Source organism: Balaenoptera acutorostrata, chromosome 13, assembly GCF_949987535.1.
Source record: "Balaenoptera acutorostrata chromosome 13, mBalAcu1.1, whole genome shotgun sequence".
NCBI lineage: Eukaryota > Metazoa > Chordata > Mammalia > Artiodactyla > Balaenopteridae > Balaenoptera > Balaenoptera acutorostrata.
Window position 1 is genome coordinate 83,761,291 of NC_080076.1, and position 21,017 is coordinate 83,782,307.

The window sequence follows — 21,017 nt, forward strand, 5'->3', positions numbered from 1 at the left end:
ATGGAGAGTCCTGCAGAGTTAACGCCTGGTGAACAACAGGATTACGACCAGCCCTTCTGCTGTGGCACACCTGACCTCACAGCACGGGGAAGCCACCAAGGAAGTGACCTCCTGCCTTTCCAAAGGGAGATGCCCACAGCAGAACCAAGAGAGGGGAGTGAAGGAGATTCCTAGAACTGTCACGTGGGGTCACCTGGTAACCCACGTAGAACCTCTGGTTCTCCCAGGGTTTGCTGCCTTTTCTGAGAACAGACACAGAATCTCCTTTGCATCAAATGGAAATGAAGCTAGTCCCTCCCACAGTTTCTCAGACAGCAGCAGGGCAGAGAAGACATGCTTATCAATGCAGACCCACATAAGTGTGATTGAAAAATGAATTTCAGGCCAAATACCTGAGACCCACCACTTGTGACCATTTATGACATAGAAGCCATCCTCCTCTCGGATGGAAGACTCAATGTTGGTGGCATCTGAGGAGGCAACCTGAGTGACAGCACATTCTGATTAGAGCTGGTCCCGCAGTCCTTGACGGCAGAGCCCAGGTGGGGTCGGGCGAGAGTCTGGCCTGATGAGAAGGGGTACCTGTGGGTGACCCAAGCAAGGTACCTGGGGCTCAGTCATAGCAAAACAGGAGCGGGCCTTTCCCTCCAGCAATGGAATCAGCCAGCGGGCCTTCTGCTCCTCGGTGCCGTATCGCACCAGAAGCTCCATGTTCCCTGTGTCTGGAGCAGAACAGTTAAAGATCTGGAAAGGAGAAAAAGCAGAAGGATGACTCCCACATCCATATTCAAAACTTCAAACACCCCAGAAGCATGGACCCGGGCTCCTTCCAAGTCACAGGCCCTCTGACACCCGCGTGAAAGTCCTTCCTCTCCCCAAGGAAATGCAAAGACCCACGACATTCTGAATATAGCAGCTCAGAGCCCCTGAAGCTCAACCACGGAGCTCCGTGGGGGAGAGAAAGGAGACTGGAGCTGGTGGGCTGGGGCCCATGGAAGCCAGCCAGGCCATGCTCACCTGGGCCCTAACTTCCCGAGTAGACGCCCACCCCAAGCTGCTTCCTTGCTCTGGCTCCAGCCACCTGCCCACAGTGTCCTCCCTCATAAGAAGTCTGAGTTTGCATCAGTGCTCCTGAGTCCAGTGCAGCTGCAGGGAACCCCATCAGCCCAGGAGGGTGGCTGAACTCGTGTGGAGGACGAGGATTTCCTCCCATGCTGAGAAAGACATTAAAGAAGGTACCTCGGGAGCGTACAGAGACGTGCCCATGACCTCACACAAATGTGCGTACTCTACGTTGGTCAGCCCTGCTCCGTATTTTTTCTCGGGATCAGTCTCCACGGGTAGAAAAAGGTTCCAAAGTCCTTCGGCCTTGGCTTTCTCCTATCACGGGAAAAAGAAGTCAGGGATCCACAGAGGGTGATTTCGTTTTATTTTGTCCCGCGGAAAATAACGAGGCCAGTCCAAACCATCGGGCTGGATACAAACCCTGCAGATCTGTGGGAGGAGAATATGAGGGTGCCTGGAGACAGCCCAGTCCTAACAGTGACCGTGGCAATCAGTTCACTTCCCCGGTGTCCGCATCCCAGGCGCCCTACGTACACCACCTCCATCACTGTTAGCATCACTACTGTCGCCACGACGCAGCTTAGAACTCACTGCACGAGCACAAGAGAGTGAAGGGTCCTTTAGTGAGCCTGCAGGGACCCAGCCTAGGACAGTTGGCGGCAGCCTCAGCTGCTTTGATGAGGTGCCTAAGGACATCCCCTGATCCAGCTTCCTTTATGAGGCACACCTTTGTTCCTGGGAAAGTAAACTCTGGGTTTCTGAGCGTAGCTCCCAACATGGAAACTAGGGAGTCTAGCCTGGGGGTCAGGAGCCCAGGCCCTGAGTCACACTGCTTGGTTCAGACCCTGCCCCACCACACCTGCTGGGAGACCTTGGGCAAGATACCGGAGAGCTCCACGTGGCAGTTTCCTCATCTGTGAAACGGGATGTCACCACCCACGCTATCAGTCACGGCTACTGAGTGAGCAGTAGGAGTGGACGGTGACTAAGTGATGGGAAAAAGGAACCGCGTGGGAAGGTTATCAGGAGCTCAGATTAGAGAAGGAGGCTCAGAAGTGGACGGGAGCCCAGGCAGCACAGCTTAGGACAGACACTCTGCAGTCCTGCTGTGCAATGAGTGAGTGCCAGCTGTTTTCTCTCTTGAAAACACTGTTTACTCTTTCAGTTGTAGGAAGGGACAGCCCGGCTGGCCTAGCTTGGCTCAGCATGCCCACTTCCTGGCCAGGGGGGCTGGGTTGGCGCCTGGACTGACAGCTCTGCCAGACTGTGTCCAAAGGTGGGGAGGGAGGCCCCCAAATGAAACTGGGGTGCTGCTACCCAAAGAAAGGGGAAGAGTCTCTAGGCAGCCAACCAGTGTCCACAACACCCACCTCACTGGGTGGCTGGGGAGATGAAATGAGGTAACACACGGAATATAAAGTACTGGACTCAGAAGCTGGGGGCTGTACTAAATAGTAGTGATGATGGATATTCTTCGCACTGGGAGGTGACCAGCTGGCTGACTTTTCCATTACATTGGGCCTGGTCTCTAGGACATGTACTTCTAGAATCAGCACATACACTCGGCTCATTGCTGTGTTAAGCTAATTAGCTCAGAGTGCGGCAACCAAGGAGAAGAAGGACAGATTAACTGGAACAAATGAATCAGGAAGGGAAGGGAAAAGTAGGAAGGGAAGCAAGGGAGTTCTGAGAGGAGGAAGAAGAAGGGAATAAATATAATCATCTCCTTGTGGGAGGGGAAAAACCCACAGATTTGAGCCCAGAAGATCTGGATTGAGTCCAGGTGCTATTATTTCTAGCTGTGTCCCTGGACAAATTCAATTCCTTATCTTTAAATTGAGGTTCTTAATACTTACCTCACAGGATTTGTGAGATGCCGTGTAAAAGTCAAATACTTCTCATTTATGGGTAGTAATGACACTTTGGATAAAAGCCACGAGCCATAATTTCACCACACTCCCCAAAAATCTTAGTTGTCATTATGATTCCCATTTAGGTATGACCACAAGTAGAATGTTCCCTAATCTAGGTTTTTCCTATGCATTCATTTTAGAGACTAGAGATGTTTGCGACATGAGTGTCTGCTTTTCCGATGCTTCTGCGCACTCCACGGGTACATCATACAGGCGAGGATTAAGTGTGCAGGCCAGTAGGTGGGGGATAGGGCATTTCACGCAGTAACAACGGGAGCACAGATCGGTAAGCACCTTTCTGATGAAAATTTGGCAATATTTATTGAAACTCAAAATGGCCTCATTCTTAGACCAGTATTTTTACTTCAAATAAATGATGCTGTAGAAACAGTAAATGGACACAGAAGCATGTAAGAGCATTCAATGTACCTTCCTTGCACAGGATCCAAACCCCTTCTTTTTTTTTTTTTTTTTTTTAAGATTTTTTTGATGTGGACCATTCTTAAAGTCTTCATTGAATTTGTTACAATATTGCTTCTGGTGTTTTTTTTATGTTTTGGTTTTTGGTCACAAGGCATGTTGGATCCTAGCTCCCTGACCAGGGATTGAACTCACACCCCCTGCATGGGAAGGCAAAGTCTTAACCACTGGACCGCCAGGGAAATCCCCCAACACCTTCTTATTCTGGGGTGCTCTCTCACCGTATAAATTTCGGTGGCATCAAGGTGCGAGCATGGGACCTACACCTGACTGGCCGAAAATTCCCACCTCAATCTTGGAGTCCTGAGGAGGAAGCCTCCAGCAGAGACCTCCCGGTTGCTGCCCTAGTGACAGCCTTGGCCATGCTCCCTGCAGCCAGCCCTCCCTTGGCCTCTGCTGTCTCCTTCAGGTGGCTCTTCAGCCTCCCTGTCCATGTTAGCAGCTAGCTGCAAACTCTGCTGCTTAAGTGACCAGAGTGACCTAGACTGAGACCCCCGCGGTGTCCTTCAGCCAGCGGCAGGGTAGACAAATTATGGTGCACCTGCAATGTGGTCCTCTCGGGGGTCCATCTCCAGGAATTGATGTGGGAAGGTGATACATCATTGAATAACATAAGCAAGTGGGAGATTCAAATGTATAAAACAATTTCATTACAATAGGAATAATAATAATATATATTAATATGCTATAGGAAAACAGAGCTGGGAGGCTAATAAACCAAATTGTTGACGTTGATTAGCTCAGAGGGCAGAGAATTTTAGAGAACTCTTTCTATGTCACGAACTCTTTCTACTCTTGCCATTTTTGAACTCTGGTTACTTTGCGATAGGTTTGTAACTAGGAAAAAAGAGATAACGCTATTTCTTTTTAAAGTAGGTGATGGTTGCATCACAGGCAGAATATGTGCTCCTGAAGACCTCAAATAACTGAAGAACTAACACAAGCCAAGACTAATCCTGAAAAAGAACAGCAGGTATTTCCGTTATCAGCTAAAGTGGTGTCACTGTGTGTCAAGAGCATAAACCCAGTTTATACTGGCCCTTTAGCTTTGATGTTAGGGATTCTTTAAAGAGAGCCTTATTTAATTGATGCAATTTATATCATTTTGTTTCAAATTTACGTGATTCAGATATGCATAAAATGCACCCACCTGCCTCAGAGTTATAAACCACAGACACGGCATTCCTCTGCCTGGCTGAGTATGAGGCCGAGACACAGTCACACAGAAAGAGCAATGAAGTGAAACTGAGTGATCTAGAGCTGGCTCTTTCTAATGATGGTGGAAAGGGGAGATCATTCAACTCGGCCCTCCCATCTCTTCGCTGACTGGGAGGGAACAGATGTGGCTGGTGTACGAGGTGAGGTTGGGCCTTGCTAACGAGGTCTCCCCACATCTCGAAACGCTGCTTTACCTTGAGATCTTCGACCAGTGGGGAAGGGGTCCACTTCTCGGCTGAGGCCTGGTGATGCTGCAGCTCTGGCTCAGCGGGGTACACATGCCGCTCCATAAACTGCTTCAGCCGCTGATACAGCTCCCTGACTGGTGGGGAAAGGCCTTGTGGAGAGAAGACCAGAGCTCCCTTTGAGACATGAGCTGGGGAAGAGTCTGTCGAGGTGACATAACTCCTCATGCCTGGGGTCCTCAGCAGGGACTGTGGCCTGGCCCGTGTGTGGTGGGACCTTGTTAATGGTTTGGTGGCTGGCATCTCCTTGAAAACCCGGAACCCTTCTTTGACTGCAAAATCCCACGCCAGGTTAGACATAAATTCAGTCAGCTTTCCAGTTTGTTCTGCAGTAGCTGAGCTTGCATGCCCTAAGCAGAGGCAAAGAAAACCGGTGAGTACCCCCCAAATAACCCTTAATAGTGATGCTAACATGTGACAGTATTGTTGTTCCATCAGCCGCTACTACCACTTGCTGAGCACTTGACATGCACCAGACTCAGCGCTAAGTGCCTGACATGCATTATTATAGCTAATTGAATTCCTGGAGCTACACGACTGTTTTAATCCCCACTTTACAGACAAGGGTCCAGGTTTTAGGGAGGAGACGCACCCAAGCTTACATCAGTGGGCTGGGAGCAGAAGTTGGACTCAGTTGTCCTGCTCCCTGCTCTTTATCTCTTCTTTTCCTAAAGAAACTAAATTAAATTGGGAATTCCCCAAATCACTTCTGCTGTCACCTTGGGCTATAGGAAGCCCTGCCATGAAATTCATAATAATAGTGTCACAGGGGATTGGATTAATGGCTAGTTCCTGGGCACCATTCTGTCTAGATCAACACTGTCATCAGCGTCACAGAAGTCACTCTAGTCATGCTTTGTTTTTTTCTTTGCTTAATACACACATCAAGACTTTTTTAAGAAAAGATTTTTGAAAAAATTTAAGATGTAGTGTACATACATCTTCTTTAGAAAGTGTACAGTTCTGTGAGCTTAGTCAGGCAACCACTGCCACCATCAAGATCAGTATACATATTCCCATCATCCCCACACCTCCATGGTGTCCCTCTGTAGTCAAACCTTTCCCCTTGTCCCTGGGGAACAACACTGATCTATGTTACTGTAGTTTGTCTTTTCCAGAATGTCATATAAATACATATGTCATATTCTTTTCAGTGTGGCTTCTTTCACTCAGTATATCTGGGATCCATCCATGTGTCTCCTTATGCTGTGAATATTGCCTTTTTATAGTGGGATTTTTCAGTCAGCTCACCTGGATTATTTTTAGCATTTCCATGTTCTAAAGAGACTGTTTTCCTCATTTGCTTTGTATCAATAAATGGATCCTTGCAGAGGCCTATTTTACTTCTGGCTCCTGCCAATGGTCAAGTGCTAGCCCTCAAAAGAACCATTTTCATGCAGCTTTGGTTTTAAAGATATTACACTATTCCTTACAAATTGGGAACCAGATCCATCTGCTACACAGCAGAGAATGCAGTCCACTGGACCTCAGCGAGTGTTTACTTGGCACCTTCTGGGTACTGGGTATGGACCCAGGCCCTGGGGGGCCAGTTGGGAATCAGGTAACCCCCTTCCCTGAGTCACAGACTTACAGTGAGGGCCACTGAGCACGAGTGGGCTAGGCTACATTTTCCCCTCCTAACTCAGACTGTACAGGTCTCATCGAAGGGAAAGATATCCCCCCCTTAACATTCATTGTTATTCATAATGATTTTTTTTCTATTGTTTTCTTTGTTTCTATTTCATTTATTTCTGCTCTCATCTTCATGATTTCTTTCCTTCTACTAACTTTGGGTTTTGTTTGTTCTTCTTTCTCTAGTTCCTTTAGGTGCAAGGTTAGATTATTTGAGATTTTTCTTGTTTCTTGAGGTAGGATTTTATTGCTATAAACTTCCCTCTTAGAACTGCTTTTGCTGCATCCCATAGGTTTTGGATTGTCGTCTTTTCGTTGTCATTTGTCTCTAGGTATTTTTTTATATCCCCTTTGATTTCTTCAGTGATCTCTTGGTTATTTAGTAATGTATTGTTTAGCCTCCGTGTGTTTGTCTTTTTTACGTTTTTTCCCCTGTAATTTATTTCTAATCTCATAGCGTTGTGGTCAGAAAAGATGCTTGATATGATTTCAATTTTCTTAAATTTACCGAGGCTTGATTTGTGACCCAAGATGTGATCTATCCTGGAGAATGTTCCGTGTGCACTTGAGAAGAAAGTGTATTCTGCCACTTTTAGGTGGAATGTTCTATAAATATCAATTAAATCTATCTGGTCTATTGTGTCATTTAAAGCTTGTGTTTCCTTATTAATTTTCTGTCTGGATGATCTGTCCATTGGTGTAAGTGAGGTGTTAAACTCCCCCACTATTACTGTGTTACTGTCGATTTCCTCTTTTATAGCTGTTAGCAGTTGCGTTATGTATTGAGGTGCTCCTATGTTGGGTGCATATGTATTTATAATTGTTATATCTTCTTGGATTGATCCCTTGATCATTATGTAGTGTCCTTCCTTGTCTCTTGTAACATTCTTTATTTTAAAGTCTATTTTATCTGATATGAGTATTGCTACTCCAGCTTTCTTTTGATTTCCATTTGCATGGAATATCTTTTTCCATCCCCTCACTTTCAGTCTGTATGTGTCCCTAGGTCTGAAATGGTTCTCTTGTAGACAGCATATATATTGGTCTTGTTTTTGTATCCATTCAGTGAGCCTGTGTCTTTTGGTTGGAGCATTTAATCCATTCACATTTAAGGTAATTATCGATATGTATGTTCCTGTGACCATTCTCTTGTTTTGGGTTTGTTTTTGTAGGTCCTTTTCTTCTCTTGTGTTTCCCACTTAGAGAAGTTCCTTTCGCATTTGTTGTAGAGCTGGTTTGGTGGTGCTGAATTTTCTTAGCTTTTGCTTGTCTGTAAAGCTTTTGATTTCTCCAGCGAATCTGAATGAGATACTTGTCGGGTAGAGTAATCTTGGTTGTAGGTTCTTCCCTTTCATCACTTTAAATATATTGTGTCACTCCCTTCTGGCTTGTAGAGTTTCTGCTGAGAAATCAGCTGTTAACCTAGTGGGAGTTCCCTTGTATGTTATTTGTCATTTTTCTCTTGTTGCTTTTAATAATTTTTCTTTCTCTTTAATTTTTGTCAATTTGATTACTATGTGTCTTGGCGTGTCTCTCCTTGGGTTTATCCTGCCTGGGACTGTCTGTGCTTCCTGGACTTGGGTGGCTATTTCCTTTCCCATGTTAGGGAGGTTTTGACTATAATCTCTTCAAATATTTTCTAGGGTCCTTTCTCTCTCTCTTCTCCTTCTGGGACCCCTATAATGTGAATGTTGGTGTTTAATGTTGTCCCAGAGGTCTCTTAGGCTGTCTTCATTTCTTTGCATTCTTTTTTCTTTCTTCTGTTCCGTGACAGTGAATTCCACCATTCTGTCTTCCAGGTCACTTATCTGTTCTTCTGCCTCAGTTATTCTGCTATTGATCCCTTCTAGTGTATTTTTCATTTCAGTTATTGTATTGTTCATCTCTGTTTGTTTGTTCTTTAATTCTTCTGGGTCTTTGTTAAACATTTCTCACATCTTCTTGATCTTTGCCTCCATTCTTTTTCCAAGGTCCTGGATCATCTTCACTATCATTATTCTGAATTCTTTTTCTGGAAGGTTGCCTATCTCCACTTCACTTAGTTGTTTTTCTGGGGTTTTATCTTGTTCCTTCACCTGGTACATAGTCCTCTGCCTTTTCACTTTGTCTATCTTTCTGTGAAAGTGGTTTTCGTTCCACAGGCTGCAGGATGATAGTTCTTCTTGCTTCTGCTGTCTTCCCTCTGGTGGATGAGGCTATCTAAGAGGCTTGTGCCAGCTTCCTGATGGGAGAGAGTGGTGGTGGGTAGAGCTGGGTGTTGCTCTAGTGGGCAGAGCTCAGTAAAACTTTAATCCTCTTGTCTGCTGATGGGTGGGGCTGAGTTCCCTCCCTATTGGTTGTTTGGCCTGAGGTGACCCAGCACTGGCACCTACAGGCACTTTGGTGGGGCTAAGGGTGGACTCCGGGAGGGCTTACCAAGGAATACTTCTGCTGCCAGTGTCCTTGTCCCCGTGGTGAGCCACAGCCACCACCCACCCCCCCCCCCCCGCCTCTGCAGGAGACCCTCCAACCCTAGCAGGTAGGTCTGGTTCAGTCTCCTATGGGGTCACTGCTCCTTCCCCCTGGGTCCTGACGTGCACACTACTTTGTGTGTGCCCTCCAAGAGTGCAGTCTCTGTTTCCCCCAGTCCTGTCGAAGTCCTGCAATCAAATCCCGCTAGCATTCAAAGTCTGATTCTCTGGGAATTCCTCCTTCCGTTGCCAGACCCCCAGGTTGGGAAGCCTGACGTGGGGCTCAGAACCTTCACTCCAGTGGGTGGACTTCTGGGTATAAGTGTTCTCCAGTTTGTGAGTCACCCACCCAGCAGTTATGGGATTTGATTTTATTGTGATTGTGCCCCTCCTACCATCTCACTGCAGCTTCTCCTTTGTCTTTGGATGTGGGGTATCTTTTTTGGTGAGTTCCAATGTCTTCCTGTCGATGATTGTTCAGCAGTTAGTTGTGATTCCAGTGCTCTCACAAGAGGGAGTGAGCGCGCGTGCTTCTACTCCGCCATCTTGAACCAATCCTCGATTTTTGTTTCTAACAGAGGGTACAAAGTGTTTTCTTAATTTTCATCTCCTTAATAGGATCTCGCTCTCAGAGTACTGCTTTGTCTCTTGGAAGGTCACTTGTATGAGCTTGGGTTGATTTAAAGCTATCACTTCCGATATATTTTCCCAAATGTAATCCCAGCAGAAAAGACCACATCCATGATGTCTTCCTAAATTGCAGCCACCAGCACTTTTTCCTTTCTAGAATTTCAGCAGCCATCTACAAGAAACCTAAACTTCAGTAACCACTTATTAATGAAGGAAAGTGATACTTAGGGTCAGCTGGTACAGACTGTAAATCAGCCCCCAGGCTCTGGTCACTGTTGTCCCTCTGCCAACCTAAGGATGAGCCCAAATCTCCTGTGATGACATCATAGAGAGAATGCCTTTGAAACACATTGTTCTTCTCCAAAACCCACTTTCCCAGGGTGACACCAAGTATCTCAACTGCTAAAAAAAAAAAAAAAAAAAAAAAAAGACTTTAACAGCTAATTAAGAAGACAAATGCACAGAAATAATACTTGTGTTCAAAGAGTTGAGTTTTTTGTTTCCCTAATCAAATGATTTTATCGTATTCTTTAAAAAAACTGACTTCACTGTTTTTACGTAAGAAAACTAAGGCACTTCCTCAGTATGTCTGTTGGCCTTCCAGGTAGGAGGGAGGGGAGAGCACAATCAATATCAGAGGAACAGAGGCCTGAAAGGACAGCACATCTGTTTTTCCATGTGGTGGCAAACACGTGGCGTGTTTTGCCTCTGAGGCCAAGACAAGCTTGAGGCCAAGCCAGTGGCTCACAGGATCTTGGAAACTGTCAAAGGGTTTCCTGATAGGCAACTTGAGGACAATCTGGCAAAGTTTATTGGTGTAGAGATTCTAGAATGAATAATTCTGTTTTAAAAACTGAGATATAATTGACATAATGGGCAAAATCGATCCAGCTATCCCCAGGCACTGGAGCAGAACCCAGCGAGAACTTGGCTGCCCACTAGAAAATGCCCACAGGCAATCAGACCTGCACAACACTGTTTGGACTTAGCAGCCATTCTGTTTAATTAAATGTTTCTGGTTACCTTTCACTGCAAAACCATAACAAAAATTGGGAAATACTGGCTTAGAGCTGACACTCTCCAAAGGAAGAGAAAATACCATTTCCAGGAATTACTGCTTATTGAGATCACGGAGCGTTAAACTAGAAATTCTCCGGATGCTGATTTTTCTCTGGAAAAATCACAACCTTCTATTGCCACTAACACCTGGCACAGTACCTGGCCTAGGAGAGGCTCTTGTGAGTGAATGGATGATCAATTCCCCTATTGCAACTGCCTTTCTCAGAAGATTCTGGCACCCTGGCTGAGAGCGACATGCTGCCAGAAAGCCTCAGGTATTGATGACCACGAAGCTAAGATGTCCCCATAGTACTAGCAAACCCACTGCTGGGCTTCTTTCTACGTGCCTTTTAAGTTTTCATCTCGGAAAATTTCAAAGACAAACAAAACTGGACAGAAGAATATAATGAACCTACAGGTTTCTACCACTCAGCTTCAACAATCGTCAAAGCATGGCCAATCCTATTTCACCTTCTTCCCTCCCCACCCCCACTGCCCTGGATTTTGCTAAAGTAAATCCCAAACACCACATTATTTTATTTATAAACATTTCATTTATGTCTAAAAACAAAGACTTAAAAACACCCACAACAATACCACTACCACACTTAAACAGCAGTTAACTATGACTCCTTAATATCATCAACTCTCCAGTCAGAATTCATTTTTCACTGACTGTCTCAAAATTTTTTTTTTTTTTAAGATTTCTTTATTGATTGATTGATTGATTGATTGCTATGTTGGGTCTTCGTTTCTGTGCTAGGGCTTTCTCCAGTTGTGGCAAGTGGGGGCCACTCCTCATCGCGGTGCGCGGGCCTCTCACTATTGTGGCCTCTCTTGTTGCGGAGCACAGGCTCCAGACGCGCAGGCTCAGTAGTTGTGGCTCACGGGCCTAGTTGCTCCACGGCATGTGGGATCTTCCCAGACCAGGGCTCGAACCCGTGTTTCCTGCATTAGCAGGCAGATTCTCAACCACTGCGCCACCAGGGAAGCCCTCAAAATTTTTTTTTTTAGAAAATTTCTTTTATCAAACAGGGATCTGAATAAGGTCCAAATACTATTTTTGGCTAATGTATCTTTTAAGTCCCGTTCAACCTATAGGTTCCCTTTTCAACATATTTTCCCCTTTTTTATCTGTTGAAGAAACTGAGTTGTTTGCCCTGTGAAGTTTCCCGGAATCTGGATTTTTGTGACTGGCTCTGCCTCCGCGGCGCTGCTGAATGTGCTCTGCTGAACACTCTGGTCCCTGTAAGTTGGTGGCTGGCACTCGAGGCTTGGTCACATCCAGGTTCGACTTTTGAGGGCAGCATCAGGAGGTATGTAATGTCTGGCTGCCTCTCTCGATTTCAGCACCACTAATGCTTATTTTCCAGATGCATTCATGTAGTAGGGGTGGCAAATTGGTGACACGCTAATTCTATCATTGGGTCCAGGATGCTTCTCTAAAGAGAAACTTTCTCTCATCAATCATTTGCTTAGCCTGATATGTAATTTGTATAGGAAAGGCAGGATAAATGCTTGACTCTCTTCCCTTTATTTACCAATTTTCAGAGTAATGGGTTGCTTCCCTGCCAACCTCCAAAGTCACCAGTGAGACACTGTCTCTTTGTTTTAGTATCACTCTTTACTCATGGATTTAAATATATTTGATGTGTTTCATCCATTTTAGCTATCATCATACTGGTGCTCAAAGTTTCCTGTCATTAGCAAGTGGGAGCCTATTCAAGTTGACTCCTGAGACCTTTAGGTATGACCCTCTTAATCTTCAACAACCTCCTTGCTTTCTGGTACGGCAAGATGTTCCAGGTTCATCTTGTGGATATTTTGCCCTAGACCTGAAATCAGCCACTTTCTCCAAGGAGTCCTGGTTCCTTTTGGTGATAATGGAATTTATAGATTATAATGTGGGTAATTAGGGGTACTTAATGCTATTGGCTTAGTCAGTATTTCTAGGTCTTTTGGGTAGATTCTAACTGCTTGCTTTCTACTTGCCTTCCTTCTACATAGGAAACAAAATTTAATCTGTCTTTCTACTTTCTTAAATAATTTAGGATATAGATTATTTCAATTTCTACCCTATAGAATTTAGAATTAAAACTAATAACATTGTGCCATCCTCGCATATATATATGAACACTCCATAGGTGACATATGTATATATCAAACCATCAGTTCTAAGTAGCCATACTTAACTTTTCTTCTCAAAAGTTCAAACTTAAAAGATACAGTCTAGAAAACACTGGTTAAATAAAGTATTTTACCATATATTTAAAAGCACCGTCAAAGAAAATACAGTCATCTTTTCTTCTACGATCCTCTTACTGGGCAATTTGGCAACATCTACAAAATTGTTAAATGCACATACTTTTAACCCAGAAATTCTGACTCTGGGAATTTATCCTTCAGATTTAGTCACATGTGTGTGAGAAAGGATGTCCACCAACCACTATTTGTGATTGCAAAAATCTGCAAACAATCCAAAGATACATCAATAGGGGAACTGGTTAAATACATTACGGTATATCCATACAATGGAATGTACTATAGAAATCAAAAAGAATGATGTAAGTCTGTACATATTCACATGGAAAGGTCTCAATGAAATATTAAGTGGAAAAAAATAAGGAATTCGCCTTACATAGTTATATTAATATCTAGTAACTATATAGTAAGTTATAGTTACATATATATGGTAATCATATATATATATATATATACACATACAAATATTTCATAGAAATTCTTAAGGATAACAAATTTTTAAATCAAGGTACTGAAAAATACGTGTAAGATGATCACATTTTTATAAAACTTGGAGAGAGAGAGAGAGAGAGAGGGAGAGGTGACAGATACACAGAAAAACTGGGGGACCCAAAAACCCTTAACAGTAGTTTCATCTTTGAGGAATGGTGCTGAGAAGAATGGAAAATAATTTTATATTCTTCTGTATGGTTGAATTATTATCACGTATGATTTTACTTTAAAAATTTTTGTGCCTTATTTTAATAACTTAAAAAATTTTAAATATTGATATTTAAAAATATATATATATGATATATACACTTAATGACAAATGGTTGAATTAACTGAATCTTGTAGTTCGGTCACGAGAGGGTTTCAGGGATAGAAGCCCCTTGGCTGTGACTCACACCCCGAGGCCAGCTCTCCCAGGCCCCCATTACCTGTTAGTGAGCGCTTGTAGACTCCCTGCAGGATTGCGGCAATGCGGAAAGAGGAGAAAGCCATGTAGAAGTTCCAGTTCTCAGTGGGACGGATCCCCATGTGAAGACAGTACATCCTGAAATACTCCTCTGCAGTAGGGATTCCCAGCTCAGTCAGATCACTGTCACGCAAACCTGAAGCGACAGACAGACCCAGGACTAGGCAAAAACCCCATGCTCCCCTGTGGCTCCAAGTATTTGAATTCTGAAAATCACTTCGTCCCTTGGAAATTAGCTTCACAACTAGTTCAAAGGGTTATAGCTCATCATTTCAAGATGTCTGGAATCCAGGCATGAAGCTGTTATTCACAATTTGGCTCTTAAAAGTTTCAGACTAAATTGGCAGTAAAGGAAGGAATGAGGGGCCTCCAATTCCATCTGGGCCACAGTTCAGGGTGGATGCATATTATTTTCTACCAGTCATTTGATTAAAAAAATGGTATTCAAAGAAGATCTAGCCAAATTATGAAAAAGATAACTGCAACAAATAAAAAATCTTACCTATTTCCTTCATTTGTAACATTTTGATGGTTTAGAAGCATGTAATATGTTCTGTTTCAAGAATTTATCGTAGGAGTATAACTTATATACAGGCAAAGATATTACTACACAGATATTCACTGCCTTTTTTGTGGAAGCACAGGGAAGGTAATACTTTAAAAAAAACCAAAAACTGGAAACAAATATCCAAATAGGACTCAAACCAAATGCCTTATTAATTCTATAACAATGAAATCCTATACTGTCATTAAAAATGATGCTGTAGAAGAAATACTCAATACCTGAATTTCACGAAGCAGCCCAGTCACAAACTGTTTCAGCATAGTCTGCCCAAAAGCTTTGGGAAGAGCGTGGGCGCCATCCCTCACTCCCCCAGCGGCAGTTCCTACCTGGCTGAATGGGAAAGCTGGACGGCAGGTAGTGAGCCAGGCAGCTGGAGGCCACATCGGCAAGGGGGTCGCCTAAGGTAGAGAGTTCCCAGTCCAGGACGGCAAGCACCTCGGCCCTTTCCGGATGGAATAGCAGGTTGTCCAGCCTGCAGGAGCCACAGAAGGGATGGAGACAGCGCTAAGAAAACTGACCGCTAGGGTGTATTCTGTGCTGGGCGTCTTCTGCTGACCCCTTCGGAAGCACTCCCCACCCCTCCCATGTGCCCGGGAGCCTGCATGGGCTGCATCCACCAGCTCCCTTGCCCTCTGGCTCAGCTGGGAGCAGCCAACGGGACACCAGCAGACAATGGGAAGGGGGCCTGCACATTAATTCCCCACCCCCTCTCAGCAGATAGCTGAGGGACAGCTGTATTCCTCTCCTGAGGGCCATAGCTTTGGTCAGGTGGCCCTCGCCACATAGAGACCATGTCTGGGTTCTGGTAATTACTCCTTCCTGAGATGGTTTTAAAACAGGTCTGCAATTTTTTGACACTCCTACCACAAAAGAAAGAGTCTAATCCTTCACCCCTGGAAGCATCTCACTTCTAACAATTATGATACAGGTGGAAGTGGTGCTGAATGACTCCTGAGACAGGGACAGAAAAGGTGATCAGCTCCCCCCTGGCCCTCTCCCCTCAGAACACACACCTTTGCAACCGTGAGCCACTAGGTAAGAAGTTCAGCTGGAAGCTGCCATACTGGAAAGACCAGGTGGGAAACCACAGAGACACAGAGAGAGGCTCAGGGAGCCCAGCTCTCCTCTGCCCTTGTGCAGATGTGTGAGCGAGCCTTCAGGTGATTCCGGCCCCCCGCCTGAGAGCGACCTCAGTGCTCAGACAAGCTGTCCCGTCCCAGACTGCAGACTCACGAGGAAGATCATTGCTGTCGCTGTTGACAGCCACGCAGCTTTGGAGTTGTCGTTACAACTGAAGCCCATGCTTGTAGCTTCGGAGCCAGGGGGTGGTACTAACTCCTGCTGTTCAACAGGCCAGGCCCCCCATCACAGAGAATCATCTGGCCCCAAACGTCAATAGTGCCAAAGCTGAGAAACCCTGCCTTAAAGGCCACGCACAGGGAGAGCCCGTGTAGTGGATAATTGTCAACTGTAAACTGGGGCAAGACCAGCTGCTTAATTTCCCCTTCAAATACCCTTCCCATCACTGTCCACAGCTAAGTATCAGCCCTTCTCCTGCCCAGTCGACCTGAAGTCCCCATGCACCACCGCAGTCTGCTGCTGCCTGGGAAGGTGGGCGGGCAGCCACTCGATGAGCCTCTCCATTGGCGGGATGGTGCTGGTTTCCGAGGCTCGATACTGCTTGATCCATGTCTGTACCTGGCGTGCAATATAGTCCCCTGAGGGAAAGAGGATTAGAACATGGTGTGCCATCTCAACAACCTCCAGAGGTTTCGAAAATCAACCAGTGCGATGAAGCCCTTTGTAACGTCTGAGGCATCTTCTTCCCATGACTAGAGAATTTCCCACATGATGTTCCTGCCCCTCAACCTGGAAGCCACTGCTGTTTTATCTTGGCTGGATCTGTGTGATCTGGGCATTGTTCCCAGCCACACAGCCTCCGAGCCTGATCCCTGGCCCTCTCAGATCCCATGAGCTTCCTAACAGCCTTTAATAAATCCCTTCTTGGCTAAAGGACAGTGAGTGGCTAAGAGCACAGACTCTGGGCTGGATGGTCTGGGTTTGGTTCCCAGCTCTGCCATTCTCTGTGTGATCTCAGGCAGGTTACTTTACCTTTCTATGCCTTTGTTTCCTCATTGATGAGATGGCCCTCATAGAGTTGTTGGGAGGATAAAATATGTAAAGCCCCTGCAAATGTTCCTGGCATGTAGTAAGTACTACATGAGTATTTGCTATTATTCAGTTGTTTGCTACCAGAGTTACCACAGTTGAGGAAATTGCAAGTTATATCTGGGACCACAAACTGGAGGGAGCTCTGGAGTTGCCTGGCTCACAGTTAGGCTTTTCAACTAATTTAACCTCTCTAAGCCTCCATTGCTTGATCTGTACAATGAGTGTACTGCCACCTGTATTCCCTAGGACCACTGTGAAGGCCAAATGAAGTCCATATATAGTATGCCAAACATAGAAGGCTGCTCAATGAATAATGACCATTATTACTGTCACTGTTATTAGTTGTCAATTGACAATTATTGTCACTATTAAAACAATTCATAATTAATAACACATCACACCACTAGCTCTAAGTCAAGCCCTCACCCCTCATCTGAGAGAAAAATGTTCCCCAGAAGCTTGAAGACAAGGATAGAAAGATTGGGCTCCTTCTGTGGAATCCACTGCACACTCAGAGCACCCAGACGCCTGTCCTTCGGAAGATCCAGCAGGGCTGGATGAGAGGTGAGATCAAAATCCACAGGAATTTAACCCCAAACAAATCAAGCCTTTAGAACTAACTTCCAGTTTTCAGAATTAAAGGAAGTAGAAGCAGCAGTAAATGAAATCATAAGGTAACAATCAAAACAACTCTATAATATACTTACCTGGTCCCTTAAAAAATTCATTAAAAAAAAAAAAACAGTGAGAGGACTGTTCTAGATTCCTCGATCGGATCCCGATTTGGAAAACCAACCAAAAAAACTCACTTATAAAAGATGTAAGGGGGGTAATGAGGAAATCTGAATATGGACTGGGTTTTATATATTCTGGGAAAATGGTAAATTTCCTTGGATGTGATAATGGTGCTGGGAGATGTCCTTACTATTAGGAAATGTAGGAAATGCGTACTGAAGCTCTTAGGAGTCAAGCGCCAGGATCTCTACAACTTTGTTAACTGTGCAGATAGAAACAGAAAAAGCTATATAAAGGAATATGGCAAAAGTTAACCATTGTTAAAATCAGTCATGGGCATACAGTTATTCATTGTACTATTTCACATTTCTAGAGTTTGAAAATTATCATAATAAATTGCATACAAAGGCCACCAGGAACTGAGCCTTTGCAGAAGGAGCCCCTCAGGAAAATCTCCTATATGGATTTAGGATGTCCCCCTGCCCCCCACGCACACACACACCCCAGTGCTGTACACACTCTTCTCGTGGGAAGCAGATGCAGCTGTCCCTGCGGCTCTGGCTCTGTTGGCCACTGGTCCCGAGCAGGCCTGCCAAGGCACTAACGCCCTTCTCCCCAAAGCAGCCTGCCCTCTGGGATGAGAAAAGAGAATTATAGGTTCCCTGCAGGTCCTTGATGGAAAGGTTCTTTGTGATAACTAGACTGGACCTAAAGGATCTGGTCAAAAGTCCCTTTTGATCAGAAATCATGTTGGTGTGCTTTTTCTTTTCCTTACAAATTTAAATTTGTTCTCTTCAATAAATCATATATTCACATGGCTCGAAATTAAAGTGACAAAAAGGAGTGCAATAAAGATTTTCTCCCATCCCCCTGCCCAGCCACTCAGCCGTTATTCCCCAAAGGCAACCCATGTGACCAATTTCTTAGGCATCCTTTTGGAGATATCTTCACGTGTGCAAATAAACATTTAAATTTATTCAAATATGCCAATTTTACACAAATGGTGTACTATCTATATATAGCCAATGCCCCATGCAGCAGCTGGGTTCCTGACATAACTTGAGAAATTACAGGATACTTGAAAAGGAAGATCTGATGCCCCTGTAAACTGGATCAGTGAATGTGAAATTTGAGGAAGCTGCTTTATGCGATAAGGCTCCAAATACAGCCTGCGGCCCAGGAGGCTGACCCTGAGTCATATAAAATCACACCAGATTTCTGCTTTGTCTCTTTGTCAAACTAATAGGCCAGTGGAAAGTGCATCAAAACAGTCTACTTTAAAAAGGCAAGGATCGGGCTTCCCTGGTGGCGCGGTGGTTGAGAATCTGCCTGCCAATGCAGGGGACACGGGTTCGAGCCCTGGTCTGGGAAGATCCCACATGCCACGGAGCAACTAGGCCCGTGAGCCACAACTACTGAGCCTGCGTGTCTGGAGCCTGTGCTCCGCAACAAGAGAGGCCACGGTAGTGAGAGGTCCGCGCACTGCGATGAAGAGTGTCCCCCACTTGCCACAACTAGAGAAAGCCCTCGCACAGAAACGAAGACCCAACACAGCCAAAAATAAATTAATTAATTTTAAAAAAAAATCTCAATGCCTAAACCCCACAAAACAATTAATAAAAAATAAAAAAAAAAAGACTAGATAGGACCACAGACTCTCCAGCTGGGCATGCGGAAGTGTCTGCTTGGTGAGCTTTAAAAAAAAAAAAAAAAAAAGGCAAGGATCCACTCAGCACACGGGAGAGGCCTCCTTAAGCTGCTGTCTCTCCACTGTGGGATGGGATGTCACATTGCCCATTGCTTCATGTGACAGAGGCTTTATCTCCATTCAAAACACTAGGACAGTTGCCATCTCCTTTGCTTTTCACATCAGCACTGTGAGGGAGGCAGGGCAGGGTTTTTTGTTTTGTTTTGTTTTTTACTGAACCTTTACTGTTGAGAAAACTATAACAAAGTAATGGGACTTGCCCAAGGTCACCCCACAAATCAGCACCTGACTTCTGGTCTAGGGCTCTTTCCACTTTGAAACAATGGCTCAATATAGGCAACATCTATGGTCTTTGCCTGCTGACCCTTTTACTGGTAACTAGGGCTCCCAGATAAAATAGAGGATGCTCAGTTAAACTGGAATTTTGGATAAACAACAAATTTTTACTGTAAATATTTTCCAATGAGACCACCAAGATGGAGGGGAACCCCACTAAGCTGGTAACTCTGGTCAACAGGTTAGTGTATGATATGGATCAGGCTGCGTATGGAAGGGGTGGAAAACTCCCTCAACTGGGGCTGTGAAGTCAGCAAGCCTGCTCTGTGGTAGCAAAGCTTCTCAAATGGTTAGTTTTGAGACCTCAGATCATGTGCCTATGGAATGACAGAATTTTAGGTAACTTGGTAGAAATGTGTCAGGAAGTTGATGTACTTTGGACACATACTGCAGCCTTTGATATGGTCCTAGAGAAAACAGGCACATTTTGGTTAAAAGCAGAGAAAGAACAAAATACAGCTTATTTGAGAGATTCTTTTTGACCATGGTCAGCAATGCACACTGGTTGAGAGTCAGATAATCTTGAATGCTGCAGGGCAGACAAAGTGAAACTCTTTGGCTCATGCTAAAGTTTCTGCATGCAAAAGCATGAAGACAATGGTGATGGTGGTTATAAAAGTGTGTGCATTTGTCAACATTCGTAAAATGCTACATTTCAATACAACTGACTTCCAAAAAAAAGGAAAAGGGAAAACCTGACAATACCAAGTGCTTCCAAGGATGAGGACCAACTGGAACTCTCAGATAATTTTCTTTTTTTAATTAATTAATTAATTAATTTATGGCTGTGTTGGGTCTTCGTTTCTGTGTGAGGGCTTTCTCTAGTTGTGGCAAGTCTCAGACATTTTTTAAAAAAAGAAAGAAGAAAACAGAAACAAATTATACAAACAAATACCTTGGCATAATGGCATTTTAAAAATATATCCCTAAATCTTTCCTCTAAATATTGAAAAGAATATTTAGAGGAAATGGTGAAAAATGGAGAAGAAAATACGTATCTTAAGTACTTTTGGCCAGTATCGGGAAAAAAAAAGATTTAAATGATACAGTGAGATAAAAGTTTCAGGGAAGAGAGATTCTGTAGTCCATGAAGGGATTTATCTCAGGACAAAACATCTAGGTAAGTGACACTTATACTAAAATGAAAGTGGATTTCCAAGTAGGAAGCTAACAAGCCCACCTCACATTTACCAATGGTGCCTTAAAACCCTGGTACCATGGAAATCATGAAAGCAGAGGCACCAGTGAGGAAACATCAGCACAGAAGACAAGCGGCCCCGTGCTCACCGTGTTTCCCATAGTCTTCTAGGCCTGCGGCCTTGAGGTCCACACTGTGAATCTTGCACAAGACTCTGTTCATGGCAGTGTAGATGGCCCGCCTCTGGCTGGGCTCCAAGCCTGGCAGAGAGGGGTCTTTGTAGATGAGGCCTGGGCAGTACTCCATCAGATAGAAGGGGGTGCCGATGACCCTAGCAGGGACACAGACAGGGTGTTTCAGTGGCCCATGGTGTGGCAGGCTGTTAGTCATGGCACTGCTCTGTCCTGTAAGCTTTGAGTGCTGGGTGGGAGTTCGGATCCAGAGTACTGGA

At 44.6% G+C, this 21,017-nt stretch overlaps 2 protein-coding genes across 5 annotated transcripts in view; one reads left to right on the forward strand and one right to left on the reverse strand.

Annotated features, from left to right (window-relative positions):
* The window catches only part of LOC103009171 (BICD family-like cargo adapter 1), a 58,269-nt gene extending 46,343 nt beyond the window's left edge, over positions 1 to 11,926 (forward strand). The window contains exon 5 of the mRNA XM_057526213.1: positions 11,836 to 11,926. The gene's annotated coding sequence lies outside the window, so the exon portion shown is untranslated. The remainder of the gene's footprint in view (positions 1 to 11,835) is intronic.
* The window catches only part of ACAD10 (acyl-CoA dehydrogenase family member 10), a 58,192-nt gene that overhangs the window by 5,774 nt on the left and 31,401 nt on the right, over positions 1 to 21,017 (reverse strand). For 3 of the 4 annotated variants that reach the window (XM_057526349.1, XM_057526350.1, XM_057526348.1), the window contains exons 9-16: positions 20,716 to 20,897; positions 16,045 to 16,195; positions 14,804 to 14,949; positions 13,875 to 14,048; positions 4,871 to 5,271; positions 1,240 to 1,380; positions 607 to 744; positions 393 to 483 (exon numbers count right to left, since the gene is read on the reverse strand). In XM_057526349.1, coding sequence (XP_057382332.1) covers positions 393 to 483; positions 607 to 744; positions 1,240 to 1,380; positions 4,871 to 5,271; positions 13,875 to 14,048; positions 14,804 to 14,949; positions 16,045 to 16,195; positions 20,716 to 20,897 — 1,424 coding nt within the window. The remainder of the gene's footprint in view (positions 1 to 392; positions 484 to 606; positions 745 to 1,239; positions 1,381 to 4,870; positions 5,272 to 13,874; positions 14,049 to 14,803; positions 14,950 to 16,044; positions 16,196 to 20,715; positions 20,898 to 21,017) is intronic. The other variant, XM_057526351.1, reaches the window with a different exon arrangement.